At 40.4% G+C, this 20197-nt stretch overlaps 1 protein-coding gene across 1 annotated transcript; it reads right to left on the reverse strand.

Moving 5' to 3' along the window:
* Nucleotides 1-505: 505 nt before the first annotated feature.
* LOC110958501 (transmembrane protein 252) lies at nucleotides 506-1525 on the reverse strand. Its single transcript, XM_022205071.2, has 2 exons — nucleotides 1254-1525; nucleotides 506-803 (listed from the first exon to the last, which is right to left on the reverse strand). The coding sequence occupies exons 1-2, from the start codon at nucleotides 1523-1525 to the stop codon at nucleotides 551-553; spliced, it is 525 nt and encodes a 174-aa protein (XP_022060763.2). The 3' UTR covers nucleotides 506-550.
* Nucleotides 1526-20197: the final 18672 nt, after the last annotated feature.

Genomic DNA, 20197 nt, shown 5'->3' on the forward strand with positions numbered 1-20197 from the left:
CTGTGTTGTTTGACCTACTTTAAAATTATGAGGCTGCCTGAACATTTACTATTTAAAAATAATTCATCATTTTTTATTCATGAAGTATCAGAAGACTCATCCTAATTAATAATGCTAAGCAAGCTTTATATAAGGTTGGCTCTATATTGAGACAGGAAAGACATTGCATATTAAGCAACATGATCATTTTATTTCATAACACACCTTATAACAGGTGTAATTAGTCACTTGAATACAAAAAACAAATACAAAAATGCTTGATTTCAACAATGCTCAAATTGGAGCTCTCGTGCCAAAAAAAGTAAGTTCTTAGTCAAATGCAGCTTTAAAGTGCAGCTTTTTCTGGCTTTAGGAAGCCAGAGACTGAACCATCAACGTCACCGTGGCCATACCTCTGAACAGACCCTCATTTTGAAAACCGGCCTGTTACAAAGATGTCAACACACCTTTGTCGTCCGTCATCTGGCAGGTAAACTATCCAAAGCCAGTTCCAGTTCGTTCTGGAAGCTTCTCTCTTAACTCAGTCTGGAAATCAGAAACTGTTCTTCCCTCAGTGTCCGGATGAGGCCTCCCTCTGCTCCTCCGCTTGTCCTCGCTGAAGACCCTCGACCACGCTGTATCGTGGAGGTTGCTCCCAGCTAAACGTACAGTCTGGAGGCTCCGAGGCGTCCTGACTGTACAGCGGAGGAGCCACAATCATCACCATGTCCACGCCATCCACTCTGACGGCAAGCTCATACGGGGTATCAGAGGAGACTAGGCTTCCCTCTGACGCTTCATATGACGGAGGAAAGCAGCTCGGTCTGCAGAGGAAAAGACAAATTACATTAGGGGAAATAGTTAAATTAAACTTTATATTACAGTCACAAAGCACGTTTATTAACAGCAACAAGAAAGCTGAACTGGATGGATGAAAAGGGAATAGCTGAACTGAATCTGAGACACACAACTAATAGTATGTGGGAAATTCTAGTTAAAGATTTTTGGTGCTAAATGAGAAATCTGACATTTTTCCTGCAGTTCCTTGTGCAAAATATACACTTTTTGTTGACTTCAGTTTGTAGTTTGTCCAGTTATTTTAGTAACTGTTCTGCAAAAGTAATTACAACAAACTACTTAAATGCTCCCTTTTCTACAAATTAGTGTTTCTAACATTGATCAGCTGTTTTGAAATTCAGATTTTGAGCACAAATTCTACATTTACAGAAACATTTTTGAAAGAGTTAGTCCCAGTGCTCTCGGGTGGTTTTTACCTTTCAACAGTAAAGACTTGAATGCGCCGCTCATGTCTCCCTCTGCAGAACATCTTGCTCTTCATGCTGTGGCAGACGGTCCACAACACCCCGGAGACAATAGCCACAAAGCCCAAGATAATCTGGATGTAGATGAGAATGGTACAAACATCGAAATCGTCGTGAGCCTGCAGGGACAGTAGGTAGGCCCCACTGCACGTCATCGCAAATCCCAAAGCAGGTAGAAGCATACGAAGAAGCCCCCACAGCTGCTGCTTCATGTCCGTGGTCATTTCGCTCACTTCTTTGCTTCTTTTTAGCAGTTTACGGGTTTTAAATTTGTTTTCTGTTCTCTGATGATTCTCTGAAGTCCCCGCACAAGTTTTGATGGGATCAGGTGGAAGGTATTTGTGGGATCTCTTTAGTGCCTGCTCAGGATGAAACAATGTCTGATTCACCTGTAATATAAAACAAATCCCTCACCAAGTTTGAGTACCAGCAAATGCAGTTGCAGCTGTGGGTGTGTGTGAGTCTGTGTAAGCCGTCCTGCCTCTTCAGACATAAAGGGAAGTGGCTGTGATGTTCCTGCCTCCTCGGTTGTATATTAACACTGTATTAATCTGGGGTCAGAAGGATGAGGGAGATATGGGTAGTGAGGCAAAAACACAGCCCGAGAAAATTCTTTGGGCTCAGCTGATAAGACAGCAGGCTGTGTAGACAGGTGTCAACTACAAATATCAACCAAAACCAGTGCTCTGTAGAATGCATTCCCCTCTGTGAATGGATTTAAAGTGCTGGTGGTGAAAACATGTGAATACAGTACACATATAAGTGGTTTCCAGATGTATAAGAGCATAGCAAAGAAAGAAAAATGTCCCTTGACCTTCTTTAAAATGAGTTTTTTGTTTGTCCTGTGAAATACGACATGCTCAGCATAGTATCTCTTAAAATAGATTGGCTAAACAAGTTCCTTCGTCTGTACAACAGCTCCATGTCCATAACTTGTAACAAGGGGTCACAAGTAGACTTTCGTTGATTTTAAAATGATAAAAGCTCAAAGGATTACGAACAACTATCTGCAAACGCATGTCCTGCCTCACTGGATGCACTCACTAGCACAAGCTGTCCTACAAAAATATATACCAATATTTGAATGAAAGATAAAACTGTGTGAATCTTTATAGCTTTGTAAAGATTTATTGAGTGACAAGAAAAAGCTCCAAGCTTTAAACTCTAAATCTAACAACAAGACACTAAAAAGCAATAACTACACAAATTAACTATCGACATGATCAGACCGATCATGCTTAGTCAGCACTCCAACCAGATGAGGTAACAACTGTCTAGAGTGCTGACTCCACACAGTTGTAACAGCTAATGACTCAATTAGGTAACAACTAAGGAATGAATAAGAAACTCAACATAAAAGATAAAGCAAAGAAAAACACAGCAATTTTCCCTCTTTACTGTATTTCTGTTTGCAATGACAGCTTTTCATACCATTTTTAAAATCATACTGCTTAGGCTGCACTGTCCCAAACTGCAGTCATAGCAACATGCATTTATGTCTGCATTTAATATTTTCTTGTTTATCTGACAAGGACCGTGCTTTATGGCAGTACTATATTTAAATATAAAATGCAACTGCTGCTATGGACATCTGGCTGTAGCTAATTTGCAAACCTTGTCTCTGGTTAGGGACAACACTGATGTCTGTCTGTGCAGTTATACTATTTGTTATTTATATATTAAACTTGAGAAATTAGACTCATATCAAATTTTTACGATGGGTTAAACTTTCACCAAGTGTTGATACTAAAACAAACATGCTGGCCAGTAACTCAAATACTCTCATCTTTTATTATTTCTTAAAAGAAATGTGGCAGAAGGATATCAGAATCAGAATCACAATCAACTTTAGTGGCCAAGTTTGTACCCAAACAGTGAATTCAGTGATTTTTATCTCTCATTGTTAAGTTAAAAACAGCTAAGTACTAAATACAGTATATTAATATTTTTATCCAGTGCCATACACACATCAATGTAGGGAAATATATCTGCAAACACATGAATGTTTCTGGGTTTTCACATCACTTCCAGCAACACAGCTGGCTGTGAGCCTCCACTGAGTCTGTGCTGATAAAATGTGACAGTATTGCACAACATTTTTCTCAAAATACTTTGAGCTTTGACACACCACAGTGGAAAGATTATGAGCTATGTTTTCCATTAATCACAACAGAACTAAAAGTACACTAACACCAAGATAAATAAGATCAATTCAAATTTGAAAAAGGCTTCTTTTTTCAGTTTGTCCAACCATTATGACTGGATTCTAATTGTTAAGATTTATTTCAAAAGATAGATTTGCATGTCATTGGTTTCATTTGCAGCATTAAGTTAGGGAGAAGCCCCTAATCAACTGTATTCTATTAATTTGAGAGGGTGTCTTGGGTTGGTGTGAATTTCCTTATTTTTGCCATTTGAATCTTTTCTCCCCTCATTCCGTCTAAAACTTAGACTGTGTAAATGCTATCCAATAAATAATAACCTTGAATGCTCCGAATGTACTTTGGCCTTCATGCTTATAACAAGTTGTAATGTTCGAACTTCCTTGTGAAAATAAAACTTCCTTGTTACATAAAGCTGGACGATAAACTCAGGGGTAAGTGGCAACACTCAGAACTACATCAGGGGAGCAAAACAGCACTTTTTAAAATTTCATTTTCTGTTGAAGTCAAAAATTGTCTTTATTAAACCTTTGCAGCAAAAGCTTTGCATTCCTTTCAGTTCAGTTTTATTGATATGACACCAATTGACAACACGTCATCTCACGGCACTAAACAGAGCAAGGTACAGACCTTCTGAATTTTAAACAAAGAACAGAGAGCTCAACAACCCGAACTGGCTTTTGGATGCCCTATAAACAAGCCGTCAGCAAAAGTGGGAAGGAGAAAAAAAAAACTTTAGCAGAATCAGGCTTAGGGAAGGCGACCATCTGCCTTAACCGTTTGGGGTGAGAGTGGGGATGAGGGGGTGGGGGATAGTAGATGGAGAGCAGACAAGCAGTACAATCAGAGCAATGAACATAGATGTATACGCACCAGATATTTAGGTTTTCAGTTTAACGAAATAGTTTTCATCAAGATTTGTGCAAAGCCTTCTATCTACAAGGAAATCTGATTAATCACATGGCAGTATTTTAGGAAACTGCTCTTTAGATGCGCCAATATCTTAAGTTTTGCAAAGATGCCTGAAAAGCAAATTTGTGCAGACCAAAACTGTGCTGCAGCTCCTGATCTTAGTCAAAGATAGTATCTTGCCCCGCTTCGTGGCAGTCATGACTCTTTTAATTTTGTTTGCCTTTGACCTACGTCCACTATGGAGCCCTTTGCTCTTTGTTTATTGGTCAGCATCAAAGCAAGTCACCCTTTCATTCAGCTTCGTGACACAGCATATTGACCAGTGTTATGAATGAAATCCATTCACACCCTTTCAACACATTTTTATGAATGCAGCACAGTCGTCAGAGCTCCTATTGGCACTCTGAGCATGTAATACTTTTATGGACCTTATCAGCTTTATCGGTGTGGAACTCAGCTTGGGTTGTATCTAGATCTTGCACCATGGCTTTGTTTTTCAACAGGTTAAACACACCCATGTGTTTGATGCCCAGTTCATGTGCAACGTCTGCTTCATTAATTAGTAATTGGTATTAATAATGACTCCTATAACAATAAATGTTTGGTTGATCTTTAAAGTCAGCTCTCTGATTTTGTAAGACTGTGAGATTAAAACTGAAATGTGTAGCAGCGCTTCTAAAGATAGTGTGTTTCCTGACTTTATCTTTAGTCCTGTTATCAAAGATTGTCTGGACCGAGCATAAATGAGCTGACCTTGATAAAATAAAAAAAAATGTGGCTGGATTTATTGAGATTGTCTTTATATTATTGCCAGGTCTTAATGTTAAAATGAACCGGGTACATTTTAAATGATAATCCTATTTCTCTATTGTAGAACCCTTTGGGTCAACATCTGTTGTTTCAAATGTGCTGTATAAATAACAGCGGCTTGACTCGACTTGACTACGAGAGAAAATAATCAGAAACAAGTGTTCTCTGATGCTGTGTGCAATTTTCATTTGGGAATGCATTATTGCCCTGGGGTATTTCTGTGTCTGTGTCATTACAACAGATCCACTGTAGGTGAGGAATCCTATCTCACAGTGTTTTCCTGTCCTCCTCTGGTGACTCGTTTTTCTTTGTATGAAATCACTGTGTATGACTGTGTGTGTTTTGGGGCCTTTCATGGTCACAGTGGAAGAAACTATCGGCGTCTGATATGCACCTGTTCAGCTCACTGCTGAAAACCACAAGGCAACAAAATAAACAGTGATAGGGACCCTCCTAACCAGACACAGCTCAGCAGCTGTGCCATTATGAGGGCCCCTATCATTACCAGATTAGTTGACATTATCTCCAGCATTATTAGAGGTTTACGGCTGCTCCAGACAGTAGCTGAAAGATTACAGTGGCTGTTTTCACACACTCCATTGTCCCTCCTGCATAAATCAAGAAACCTGAAGATAAGACTCACCTGAATTGCAAGAAAGCTTACAATATTTACAAAATCACACTATGCTGATTCAGATTGGTAGTAAAATAAAGAAAACAAACATGGTGTACATGATGCAGCTTTGAAAAGAAATATTAGACAACTGTAACTAACATTTTCTGCCTCTTCCTATGCAGTTCTTGTTGGAGCCTAGTTGTATCTTCCTCCTAGGGTTGTAATGCACAGCTGTTTGCCAATGAAGATGACTATTTTCGCTCGGCATTGTTGAATGATAATTTACTGTGGACTATCTGCTGATTTCACATATACAGCTTATTCACAAAATAATGGTTATTCAAAAACTGTTTCAGCCATCTAGTGTAAATTTGGAGATGTATTGAGTTATTTCAAGGTTTTCTTCATGCCTTTTAGAAGATCCTGTAATTATTGAACCACTGTGATGAAATCCAAACAAAACGATCAATGTTGACGGCTTTTTTTTTAGACTTTATAGAGAAAACAACAGCTGGCCTGATAATTATTTCTAAAGCTGTGGCTTCAATGCTCTGTGGCAGATTGTAGCTGAGTCTGTGGAGCTACACGGTTCTTCACAAAGATGTTCTTTTTGCAGCGTTAATGGTGGAGGTAGAGAGAAATGTTTACCAAATGAGTGTGAAGTGTGCGAGTCGGTTGAGACCAAGTAATTCTGAAGGCCATAGGCTATAATTTACATTTAACATCCTCTCTGTGTAAAAGCATCTTCATTAGTTATACTTCTCCATCTTTTTACACAGGTTTAGATGTTGTCACTTAGTTTGTTGTCTTGATGGTATAGCTGAGGACATTTTTTTTAAATTTATCCCAAAAACCTCTCTCTTCTTATTTTCTGTCCATTTTATTCTGTCAGCCTGCTATTTAGATTTAAGTAAAACTTAATCATCTGACTTCAACTTAATGAATATAGTTTTGATTTGAACCTTACAGCATTAAAAATTTAAATCATGCAACAGACGCGTCTTTCCAGAGACAGTGCTCCCCTTATTTTGGCAAATAAAACACACATGCTGCAGTTTACAGGCATTATCTACTTAGAAGCAGCGGGGTCTAATCCACTAAAAATCCAAACTGAGTTTTATGTAGTTTCTCTAATTTTAGTGGCAACTCAAATATTGTGTTACAATGGTGCTTTGAATGTTAAACCATTCTTGAAAACGCAAAACTTTGAACCCATTTTCCTCAAAAACTACAGAAAGTGAGTTAGACCACTCTACTTCCAAACCCTTCATCTGATTGAAAGGAAGTTAAATTGTTTTTTACTAGTTTGGATGAGGGATGCATGCCAATATCAACATTACTGTCACTACTGACAAATAAAGACTTTAGAATGAAATGTCCACATCAGCTTTGGATTAACATTGGCAGGTAATGCCTGATGGGTAAAACTTTTATGCTTTTCTTTGAAAATTTAAGATAAAAGTAAGATGGGATGTTTGCTAGCAATTTTACTATTTTCCCCAGTAAATCCGTACGTTTAAAAACACTAGTTCATGTCTGCACCTGCAAGAGGGGCATCATGATAAGAGTAAGCAGAATAATAGACGAGACGATAAAGAATGAACAGGAGAGAGTTGATGTTCTCCACAAGTAGGTAGGAACAAATATATGTATGCATTGGTATCATCATCAGTAATCATCAAATAGATTTTGGAAACTATTGTCATATCAGATATTGGCATACATTCCTATTTTAGATGAAACTGACCTCCGAAGTAATCAGACACTTTATTTAAGAAGTAGAAAACATGCACGAACCTAAAGTATGTAATCATTCATCAGGAAATGTACTTCAAGTGTCAGAGGTAAAAAAAAAAAAAATTGGTTATGTACCACTACATAGTATTTTAAATGGTAATTATGACTGATCAATTGATGTGCAAACAGTATAAGACTATTTGACATATTATTGGGTATTCGATCAATAAAAGTGCCTCAGATTTCGTACATTCATTCGGTGTTTTGTTCTTAGTTTGTCGAGTAGCCATAACTGAAGCTCTTAGTTAAAAAAGTCCCATATTTCTTACATTTTAATAGTGTAGAATTATAAAGTAGCATTGGATTAAAACAAGCTGCATCAAAATACGCACATAAGATTTGAACTTAAGTAATCCGTTTATGAATTCAGTTACATTCCACCACGAAGGAGGCTTTGCACGTAAACAGGTGATACTTTTTGTGTGCGATCTACTTCATGTGCAGACCAAATCAAATTTCCTCTTGCCCTCACACCCACACATATATGTGCCTTCTTTTAGACCTCATTATTGAGTGATAATAATAGACAGAGTGGGACAGGGAGCCATTAGTTGTGAGGGAAGGAGTGAAGGGCCAGTTATTAATCAGATGGACTCTGATGAGGACCTGCTATCCCCTGTCATTAATCAGGGCCACACTGCTCACTCAGCACTGCATAGCTTCACTTGTTATATGGCCACTAACTAGATATAAATAAGTGGATAGTTTAGATGCTTGTGTTGCATATACACGGGCAGTTTATGCATATATACGCTTCAGTGTGTGCAAGAATGGAAGTGTGTTGCAGTAGTAGTACCATTAGAGGTCCACTGGGGGCAATGTTGTATTATTCTGTACTGCAGATGCCAGTGGGCAGTGAGCGAGAGTCCTGCAGCACTGCTTGGTAATCATTTGATAGGGGAAGATTTAAAATATATACCTAGAACAGTCACTTCACCCCACAACAGGAAGTTTATAAGTTCATCATTTGGAAGAAAGTATCAAATTCCCTGTAAGTCACTTTAATATGAACCAGTTTGCAGCAGTGTGAAGGCTCCAGCCTGCCTGGTTTCAATAACCACGGTGATGCTCTGTTACGCTGGGGATTGTGGCTAAGTTTTCCCCATTTTGTCACAGCTTATAAATCTTCTCAGCTCTAACTTAACATCTTTATACAGTAAAACCACTCATTTCACTCCCTATCATTTTGGAGATGCTATTGCAAGATTACAGATAATATGTATCAAATGTGAGCGATGTACTTTGGAAGAAAAAAAGTGGTCTTAAAGCAGAGAAAGGAAGGAGTGAAGGAAGGTTTTTGAACTTTCTAAGTGGCTCTCTTGTCTCTCTTTCCATGTGCATCCTCTGCTGGTACATGAGCTCTTACCTGTGGTGTTTCACTGCTCTTTCCGGGAGCAGCTGTATAAACCCACGCAGTTGTCTGGACTAGCCAAGGCAGGAGGGGATCAATGAGGAGATCGATAGGGTCCCTGGGAGTCCTAATAGCCCTGTTACTGCTCCCTGACTCCCTGCCTGACTGCCTGATATAGCAGCACGTTGTGGAGAGGGGGCAGGATGGAGAGAAGTGTGCGTCTCTCAATGTGTGTGTGCGCACAATCCAAATCTTGTCTACGACCCCCTGCTGAGTCTGTACTTACAGTTCGGCCATGATACAGCACAACAAGTTCTTTAATTGTGTCCATCGATGGAGCTGATGGCCTTGTGCTGCACGGCCTTCTGCTGCGCTCACTTTCTGTCTTTGTTTCATGTTGTCTGGAAGGAAGCCAGGAAAAGAAGTACTGCAACACAAAAATGTTGCATCACCTGAAAGAAAGAATAGTTCACACACCAGTGTTGGAACATACTGCAGTTTTTGTTTTTTTTTATGTTTTGAAGGGCCACTGCTGTGATCCTACTTCTGTGTCCTACGGATGGAGTTCAGATAGTGTGTCCTATATGTACTGAGGCACCAAATAAGGGTGTGGATGTCGGGTGGTGGAAGGGTGTGTGGCCCTTCTGAGTTACATACAAGAGACTGAGGTTTGCATCTCATCACAGGCCTGCAATGAACATTTTAACTGCCCTTTTATTTACTGTAACCAGAATGTTTGGTTTCCATACTGTGGAGATGTTAAGCACAGACTGCAGGGTACTGAACACATTTGCGGATGTGTCCAGTATTGACACTCTTGCCGGTCTGTTTATTTGGCTCATATAATGTCGCTCAGCAGAGAGTTTCTAAAGTCTGAGAAAACAACATCGTGATGCATGCTGAAGAAACTTAGTTGAGGTGTGGAGTTTCACTGAGACACACCTACTCGATGTCTTTGTGACACAGATTAAGTGTTTACCAGCCAGGAATTAGTGAAACATGCTGTTGAGTTGCATTATGGGAATAGCTGGGCCGGGTGTTTTGAAGCTTGACTCATGCTGCTCACTAGAAGTTTGGATATCTTGGTCTCTGCTGTATTGATTTTGATTGCTTGTTTTTTTTTTACATTTGTGTCTAGTTTTGTGGGACCGCAAAACTATATATAAGTGCAATACTAATTTGCTGTGGCATCCCTTCAAAGGACAGTTCTGCTGTACTTCTTGTTGTCAACAAGTTTCATGAAAAGACCTGACCAGCAATGTGTCAATCCATGTTTCAATACTTTGGCTTTTCTAACCTCTAACCACGACTTCCGTGGCAATCGTAAATTTAAGAAATCACTCAAATGGGGGTAAATTGTACATTTTTTTTGAGAATGTTGTCACATACATTTGGTTTGCGCTGAGATTCGACACCTCCAGTTAGTTCAGCGTGTATAAATACATTAATATTTCAAATTTTACAAACAAAGCTTCAAGTAAAGCCAACTGAGCAGCATGTGTGAAACCCAGTACTTAACAGCAGCATCTCAGCATTTGTTTTGATCTTTTAATTTGATTTACTGACACTAAGAAAAATACAGACATGTCAGCTTAGTGCTGTTTAGTATTACATATTTGATGCGTCGTCACATGATACACACTAACTTTAAGTATTATAGTCTAATTAAGCAGCTGCAGTAAATTGTATTTTCATGAATTTTCTCATGTTAAATTTTAGCTTTAGAGGATGATTTAATTTTTTGCACATTTTCTGGGTTGTGGTGCTGTTGAGCTGTTTTGTGCTAAGAAGCATTTCTTATATTTAGCTCTTATTATAAATTACGTTAACAGCCGAAACCAAGTTCCTTGCATGTTGTGTACGTACTTGGCCATTAAATCTGATTCCGATTCGGATTCTGATGACATGAACAAAATATTTGAAAGACATGGCATTTACTTGTTGTTTTGATTTTTACTTGTAATGGAACATTTTTTGGTTGTCTCTGCATATCTGAATGCTTCTTCAGCTGCTTGTAATCCCAGCCTGATGACACATTTCTAGGTGAAAAAACCAATACAACCACAGTCACGGCTCCACCTGGTGTGCATTTGTAACTACTGAGGTTTCATTAGAACAAAAGAATCTGATTCTGTGTGTGTGATAATACTGGGAGATATCTGTGAGGCAAAACTTTTGCAAACTCCCTGAGATGTATTTCTGATTTGTAGCCTAGATGATGAAGCCTACTGCAGTGTATGTGTCATCCAGTCCTTGTCTGCTACCCCCCTCTGTGCCTGCATTGATATTTACACCATGATACAGCGCAGGTTCGCTCAGTGTGCCCACTCGAAAATGAGTTGTGAAAAAGTACAATATATCAAGACTGCCAAAGCTTGCTGCTATCTGAACACCCCGCTGATTTCCCAGATTATCAGACTTCACACTGGCACCTCAGTTGTGGTAATAAACATGTGTAAGGGCGCCATGTTGGTGAGGAGAGGAGCAACAGCAACATGAGTCCAAAGTAAGTCATTGCACTCTGAATTATTACAATACGATTTGTAGACTCTGAAACATCGAGGGGGAGCATTTAGCTTAGAAACCAGATTTCTTTGCAGCTGGGTCATTGCTGCGTTTCCCCCAAAACATTAAAACCAGATGGGAATAAAAAAAAACTACAAAGCATGTGGAAGTCGTTGCATTTGAGGGGCCAACAGGAAAATATTTTACAAACTGTGGGCTGAACACTCCCGATTCTTCAAATACTACACTGGAGACAGCTCTAGCTGAGGTGTGGTGAAGCTTCTGGAAAGCAAACATGGAACAACACTGGGTGGGTTTCCACTTTAGCGTCTGAGAAGGAGGACTTTTATTTTCAGCCATGTGGATCTGTTAGTCTAATTAAACCTACAGAATATATACAGTACAGGATCCCACACCCGCATCAGACAATATGCCTCTGCAATCCATTACAACTCTCCACAAATAAAGCTGCGATCCCGGTCACACACCACATACATCACACACTGTGGATGTAAGGATGTAAAGTTCAAAGATCCGCAGTGGAGTCATGTTGGAGGCAGATGTTGCACCATATATCCAGATCTCCCTACATTACGTTCCTCCTGGGTAAGATGATAAGATGATAAGGGCAGAGCCGTCCTGCATAGGCCGGGGGGAGACGTAATAATCGCAGCGTATAATTCAGGGTAATGAAGGCTCCGCCACTAGATCAGCCATAAAGAATGATAGGGGAGGCAGACGGGAAGCTGCTCACGCATTTGACCTCCACTGGCATCCCTCCACCTCCTATAAATTTGTGCTGTGGTCTGACTCCAGGCAAAAAGAAGGGAAGGTGGGAAATGAAAGGAAGGAGATGGACAGATGTGGAGAAAGATGAGGGAGCGGAAAAGAGATGAGTGACAGAGTATAAGGGAGAGGAGGAGCACGCGTTTTTGCCTCAGCCAAGACACAGAGGTCAAATCTTTTTGCTTGATCTTTACAAAAATATACTGTACTGCATGCATCCTTTGAGAACAGTGGAGCCAGAACAGTGCTCCATAATGTATGTGCCCATGTTGTACCTCCTGTGAGAAAAGGGACAGTTGAGAAGAAAAGTTGTATTGTTTCTTGTGATTGCAACAGTGTGTGAGGATTCTGTCATCTGTGAGTGGCACATGAAAACATCCCCCAAAATAAACTACGGCATCTATTACCATCAAACCAGGAAACATTGTGCCATCTCTCTCACAACTCTCTCCCACTCAGAGCGTCCCACCTCTCTGTTTTCCCTCCAGTTCATCGGTATGCAGGCGGTGTGGCGGTATACTGTGGGCAGCCAGGGCCGCGCTGCTCTCCTCTACATGTCTGCTAAATGACAGTAATTATTTTCCTGGGCTGCAGGCGACTCATGCATGTTTTATTTCCACCTCCACCTCCCCCATCTGCCTTCATGGCGATGCATGGCACACACCGTGGTGAAACGGAGGAAAGAAAACAGCAGATCATTTTATTTCTCTCCATACCTTCGTATGGGTCCCCACTGGGTTCTCTAGCCTCCGTTCCTTTAGTGAGGAGGCCCGGTCTTTTATGGTACCAGGGGAGTTTTTGCAGGGACTGACAGATGCTGTTAGGCTGGTCTCATGATGGTCTAGACACAGATAAAGATACCTAATGGTGGTTTGCGTACACCGGCTGGCTGCTGTTGTAAGCATTTTGCTTCAAAATGGCTACCGTGTTTCAATTGGAGACCATTCTTCCATGAAAAACAACCCCCAGAGGTTATTGGAGCGAGCACCTTATTACAACCCATAGTTACATTTCACTGTGATAGCACCCTGTTGTGGCCATGGTAATCAGGAGGAAGAAGGAGGAAGTGAGGTAATGTCTTCATAGAGCCACAAAGCAGGCATGGAGGAGGTTTGGGTAGATGGATGGGCTGACAAAAATCATTGGAAACAATAGTTAATTTTCCATTTCCAATGACAATCAATGTTCTCCATTTTAAGCCAAACCTTGATCTTTCCATCAAACTAACCAAGTTGTTTTTGTGCCTAAACAGAGCCAAATAAATGTTAAACAACATCATCAGGAATACGAACTCAAGAAATGCTCCTGTGGCTGTATTCACAGAATATCGACAAATGACCTCCACGGTTGTTCAGATGGGAGGATTTTGCTCAGTTCAAGTCCAGGTGTTCCTTGGCGCCGGTTTCATCCATCAGTGTAGACTTCTCTGGATTTCACCTGACCTACAATGGCTCCTACAGACTGTGAAAGAACACACCTTTCCAAACACCTTAACCAGCCTGTATGCATTCAGCACTGACAGAACAGTTGATCATTGTTGAAACAATAGAAACCCTGTCAGAGCTCAGTCAAGGTTGCCTGATGAATGCATCCTATTAAATCTGGAGAAGGTTGGTTCTCTCTTTTTTTTTTTTCCCCTCCATGGCACCGTGTTGTGTGTCACACCGTCCTGTGACATGCAGCTCGTTTGGCGCGACTCAGGGGATCTCTAATACCCCTGCAGCTTTCATAATGAACATGTGGCTTCCCTCTCTTGGGCACAATTTAGCGTAATTCATAAGCAGAGGACGGGGCATTAGCCAGATGGTGCTGTGGGTGGCATCCTTTCTCTGGCCATCCATTAGAACTGTGTTGGTGACAAAATTCCAATGTGAGGAGACTGACAAGGTATCCACTTTCACTGTTTGTCCAACTGTTTGTTTTTGGTTTGTGTGCTGCGAGGAGACTATAAGTGGATAAGTGGGAACTCTGTAGCGCTGGCTTTCTCGGGGGACGCAAGTAAAATTAGAGGAATAAATAAATGCATGAATACATTTACATACAATGGAAATATTTTAAAATATATGTGCAGTGTCCTGACCAACCTGCTAAATGTTTAGAAAGAAATACTAAAGGCTGCATCTGCACACCGCAGGGACTTGGAGGAGGTTGAAAATACTGATTCATTTCGGATTAATTTAGAGACCATCTTCTGTCTCCCTTTTGCTTCCTGACTTTGACTGCTTCAGCTACACAAAATTCACTTTTGGCAAAGAGACATTTTTATCGCAGACTTGTTTATTTTTAGATGCTTGGAGGACATTTTTTCATCACAAATACAAACAGCATTGGTGATGGGAATGGCCACAAAGCAGCTTCTTAAAGCTGCACAAATCGATATTTTTATATGAGTTATAGATCAAAAAAAAAAAGATAAACAAGTGATGGAGGTCGCACGCATCGATAAACCCACAGGCAGTGATCATTCAAATCTGCATTTGCCCTCATTTTTAAAGAGTGCTTTAGCTTCTAGAATTTCACAGTTTTGGTTTTATGGGATGTAACTACTATTTTGATTCAGTCCAACCACTTTCACTGACCGCACTTCCAACTGGCAGAGACAGTTGTATACAGAAGAAACCTCTGATAAACACACTGTATGCTCAACCATGTCTCCTACAAATTACCTTTATATATTACTAAATTGTTTCCCCAGTAACTTTGTGGTAGCAAACATTATCGCTGGCTGGATTATGTTCAGAGCTTTTGTGACCAGTTATACAACTTGGAAGACAGGGACAATAGAGAATCCAATCTGTTGGTACACGCAGACAACAAAAGAAATTGTGGAAAACATTGTGGATTTGGCTAAATCTTAATGTTTCAAGCCACTGCAAACTTTTCCTTACACCAAAATCCAATCTTTAACCACACACTGCCTGCTGCCTGTTTTTAAGTGTAACCATATTGCTGTTGTCCCTACAAACAGACATAGTCTTTCAATATCCAACATTTTAGAGAACATTCAAATAAAGTGTACTGCCAGTAAATGTTCGATATTTATGTTAAGTGTCAGCCTTTTATGATTTTTCATTGTGTTTCCTTCAAAACAAATTTGCTGTTGCAAATTAGCTGTGTCTATGTTATATTATCAGGGTGACAGCAAATGACATCAAATGACAGAAATGCAAAGATGCTTGCTTAAAATTGGAGGAGTTGGTGGAGATCAAAACAGAGCTAAAAGAGAAATGAATATTGGAGTTACATTCTCCAGCTGACCAAAAGCATTTCAACATATTAGCTATTTCAACCCTACAATGTCATGCATGTTTTGTTTTTTTTAAAATCTTTTTTGTATTTCTGCGGGACAGCACAGTCCAAAGACACGAATGGTAGGTTAATTGGTGATTCTAAATTGTCTGTAGGTGTGAGTGTTTATGGTTGTCTCTTTGTGTTAGCCCTGTGATGGACTGGTGACCTGTCCAGGGTGGACTCTGCCTTTCTTCCACTGTCAGCTGGGATCGGCTCCAGTCCCCCGTGACCTTCTACAAGATAAAGTGAGTACAGCTAATAAGTAGAAAGATGTACTTCTGTCACCAAGTGACACAAAATTGAACAATGACACTCTAGACTGGAAAGCTCCACTATGTTTCCAAAAAACATGTTGAAAAATAATTAGATTTATGGTAGGATCTTAGGAAAACTTTAGTAAGCTGAAACCTGAAACATGAACGAGAAAACTCTCAGCTATAATTTCCTGATGCAAAGCTAACATGTGGGATAACCTTTGTCTTCTTGATAACTTTTTCTTGTATACTGCTTTGGTTTTTTAAAGAAACCAGTTAACGATAGTGTTTTGATAATAACCTTTTACCTTATTACCCAAGGAGATGTATCCGTCACACACACACACACACACACACACACACACACACACACACACACACACATACATGTTTGTACTTCTATCTTAGTGAGGACATCCATAGGCGTAATGCATTTCCTAGAGCCTTATCCTAACCTTAACCATCACAACTGATTGCCTAAACTTAATCCTTACCCTAACCCTAACCAAACCTCAATTCATACCTGTTCTCTAAAAACAAGTCTTCACCCTCAAACATGGCTGTTTCAAAGTGAGGACCGGCCAAATTGTCCTCACTTTGTAAAAATGTCCTCACTTTGATAGTTAAATGCAGAAAATGGTACTCACCATGTAGCAAGTACAAGAACACACACACACACACACACACACACACACACACACACACACATGTTTGTACTTCTATCTTAGTGAGGACATCCATAGGCGTAATGCATTTCCTAGAGCCTTACCCTAACCTTAACCATCACAACTGATGGCCTAAACTTAATCCTTACCCTAACCTTAACCAAACCTCAATTCATACCTGTTCTCTAAAAACAAGTCTTCACCCTCAAACATGGCTGTTTCAAAGTGAGGACCGGCCAAAATGTCCTCACTTTGTAAAAATGTCCTCACTTTGATAGTTAAATGCAGAAAATGGTTCTCACAATGTAGCAAGTACAAGAACACACACACACACACACACACACACACACACACACACACACACACACACACACACACACACACACACACACACACACACACACACACACATATATATGTGGAGAGAGAGGACTAAGTGTTTGAGATAATTCTGCAATTATTTTGTTTTTTTTTATGGGAAAGCGACTTTATATGTACATATTTGGAGTTGCTGGTTTAATCATACAATAAAAAACAGCAATGATTTTGTGAAAAAATATCTAATATTTAGATTAAGATATTTAAAAGGCCCCATAAATTGTGTGTGATACCTACAGACACACACACACATGATTGAATAGACACTTATGTGAATGTGTACACTCGCACAGAACACACTCTCTCCCTCTCTCTCTCTCTCTCTCTCTCTCTCTCACACACACACACACACACACACACACACACGTTCTGATCAGCAACTCAGCCTTGCGTGGCTCTCACTTCGTCAGTGGAGGTGTCAGAGTCCCCATGGCAACTGTATAATGGGGCAGGCCTAATTCAATCCCAGAGGCGAATGGTGGGTCTGGCGGAGACGCAGAGGGAGAATTGGTCTGGGTCTGAAACCTATTCAAGTCAGAGCTGATGTGTTTTAGCCGCCGCATGCTCAGTCACCGAAGAGAAAACATTCTGTCTACACTCATACCCAACTTTCGCATCCACTCTTAATCTCCCCTTTCCTCGGCGCTCCTCTCCCTTTCACGCTCTCTCTAATTTATTTCCACCGTGTTCCTGCTCAAAAACCTCACTCTCCCTCTGCTTATTCACTCGCTTTTCAGTTACTATGATCTCTCCTCCTGACTACAATTCCTTGCCTTTCTCTCCCTCCGCACTTCACCCCCTTCTATCTTTCTCTTACTTTGGTCTCCATTCAATCAATACCTCATACACTCTGAGTGTCCTCACCTCTCTCTCTCTCTCTCTCTCTCTCTCTCTCTCTCGCTCCCTCTCTTTCTCTGACATTCAGGAACCTGATAGGATTTCATTAGTACCTCTGGATCTTGTTGTATTATTGTTATCCCTCCCTGAAGAAGACAGGGATTAGCGCCGGGGCTGGAGACAACTTAAAGTAATAAGCCTGGATCCAACAGTCCACAATCACACATACACAGATGCAGCATACACCCACAAAGGTGAGCAGGAAAGGGAAGAGGAGAGAGGAGGCGGTGAAGATCCGCATGCAAAAGGGAGGAGGAGGCAGCCATCTCACTATTCCTGTATTATTATCACCATACCAAACCAATCACACAGCTCCATGCATGCATCCCGGAGAGAGGGGGAGAGAGGGGGGAGAGAGGGGGGAGAGAGGGGGAGGCGTGTAGCTTGTTACAGTGGGAGCAGTTTGTAACAGGGGGTAGAACAGTGCGTAACTCCTGTCACTGGTTCTGCATATAGAAAGGCCTGGGACTGGCCTGGGGCTATCTGTGTTTGCAGATGGGGGAGGGGAGGAAGGAAGTGGGGAAGATTTGTATCCCTTTGACTCTATATCTCTGAGTGGAAGAGGAAGAGGAGAGGAAGAGGAGAAGTTGTGTGAAAACACCCCCCAAAAAATTATACTGAGAAAACTGTTGGTTGGTAGCTGTTGCTGATTGGTGCTGTCAGGCTCAACTCATGCAAGCATTTAATCCAATCTGATTTACATACTGTAGTGTTCACCACAGTTGCACTTGACATAAAGTGTTTTTCACTAATACAAGCCCGGCCACACTCATGAGAGGGAGAGAAAATGTAGAGCCAAGGCAACACTGTTCACACAACCATGCGCCGGCTCAGAGGCTGGCCATTACATTGACTTGAATAGATTTCTTGTGTGCATGAATAGCCCAGTGAGAAGGGAAAAAAAAGACTATGTTTCCTCTCCATGGGTTCATATTGATATTCATAGTGGCTCTCCACACCGAGAGCACAAATGTCAGTGAAAACGGCCTTGATATATGCTCTCATTCTCTCCTCTTCCTGTCGCTCCATCCTTCTTTTTCTCTGTCGCTCTTCCCCTTTCTTTGTTCCCGTTCGCCGGACGCATGGTGCCTGCTGCTGCCGGATAGAAAAAAAAAAAAGAAGGAAAAAAAAGCAGCAGATAGATGATGGAATGAGTGGGGGACATTATGCTGTTACTCATTTAGGCTTTTAATCAAGCAGCACTGGAATCTCTAAGCTATCTTCTCCGGTGAAGCCTGTCCACCTTCGCTATGGTGTTGTTTATTCCTGCAGCCCCACATCCTCAGAGCATGTTGCACTCACTATTAAATGTCACATTACCTGGAATCTGAAGCTCCGTTCGGCGCTGAGGGCCATTCTGGAAGACAAAAAGAATGTGGTGGCTGGCATGAAGTCATTTCCAGCTCAAATTCCATCTCAGCTTATTTATTAAATTCTGTGACATTTTTTGCCATTGCAAAGAATATTCATGTCAGATGTTATGTAGGAACATTGTCCTGTTACATGTGTGTTTTATGTCTGTAAAACATATCAGAGGAGGAAAAGAGGAGTCAAGTGGGGTTTTCCTGCACTTCTCAGCATTTACTGTGACATTATAAACACCGGCAGACAGATTTACAGCCTTTGGACAGGCATCCGGCAGACTGTTGGCAATAACAGCCAGACATGAAGTGAAAGTATTTTTGGGTGGGAACAGTTGGGTCGCAGGTGCATAAATCTCTGCATATTTGTTAATTGTCTTTGGATGTCATTTGATAACAGCGCTGCTGGCTCAGTTTTATTGCTTACATTGGGATGTAGGTACAATCAGGGTTAAAGCAGATACAGTCATCTTTTACCAACTTTGCTACCACCACAATGTAATTTGTCAACATGCTGACCTGGTCACAAAAAAGCCACACTGTAAATAAAGATAGTGTGAAAATAACTGGGAGAATATAGCAACAAGTGTGCAAGAACAAAAAGATGTAAAATAGTGTTGTTTTTAGCTCCTTAATATACATATTTTTTTCATATATTGGAAAATATATGCAAAATACTGATATTTTCCACTTAAATTCAAGGCTATACATCATAAAAGAATGAATTACTATTTAGAAAAATACAGAATTTTAATGCGGGCATTAGTATACTTTTGGAATGGTTCTTTCTTTCTTTTATCAAAAACCTTTTTCTACGATTTTACTGGACACTATCTGTAATTTAACAAACAGAGAGAGAAGCAGTAAACAGTAAACCTGCTAGCAAACATTATTTTTTACAGTGTAATAAAAAGCCCTGTATAAAACAAACAAAAAGAAGCGGTTCTTGTAAATCTGGTTGCAAAAGTGGCAGAAAAAAGATGTTAAAAAAATGTGCAACATTTTAATGTGAGTGTACAAAAGTAAAACCAATGTTAACAATCTGTAAAGTAATTTATTATTTCCGTTTCCTGATTTAATACAGCATTTTATGGTCCCACACGTACAAAAG

The sequence above is a fragment of the Acanthochromis polyacanthus genome, chromosome 7, assembly GCF_021347895.1.
Source record: "Acanthochromis polyacanthus isolate Apoly-LR-REF ecotype Palm Island chromosome 7, KAUST_Apoly_ChrSc, whole genome shotgun sequence".
NCBI classification, from domain to species: Eukaryota; Metazoa; Chordata; class Actinopteri; family Pomacentridae; genus Acanthochromis; species Acanthochromis polyacanthus.

What these genes read in the sequence shown, in the direction of transcription:
- LOC110958501 (XM_022205071.2), bottom strand. Translation starts at nt 1,525, where the DNA reads ATGACCACGGACATGAAGCAGCAGCTGTGGGGGCTTCTTCGTATGCTT. An exon ending in CAAGTCTTTACTGTTGAAAG is followed by an intron (nt 804 to 1,253) that starts GTAAAAACCACC and finishes TTTCCTCTGCAG; the next exon opens with ACCGAGCTGCTTTCCTCCGT.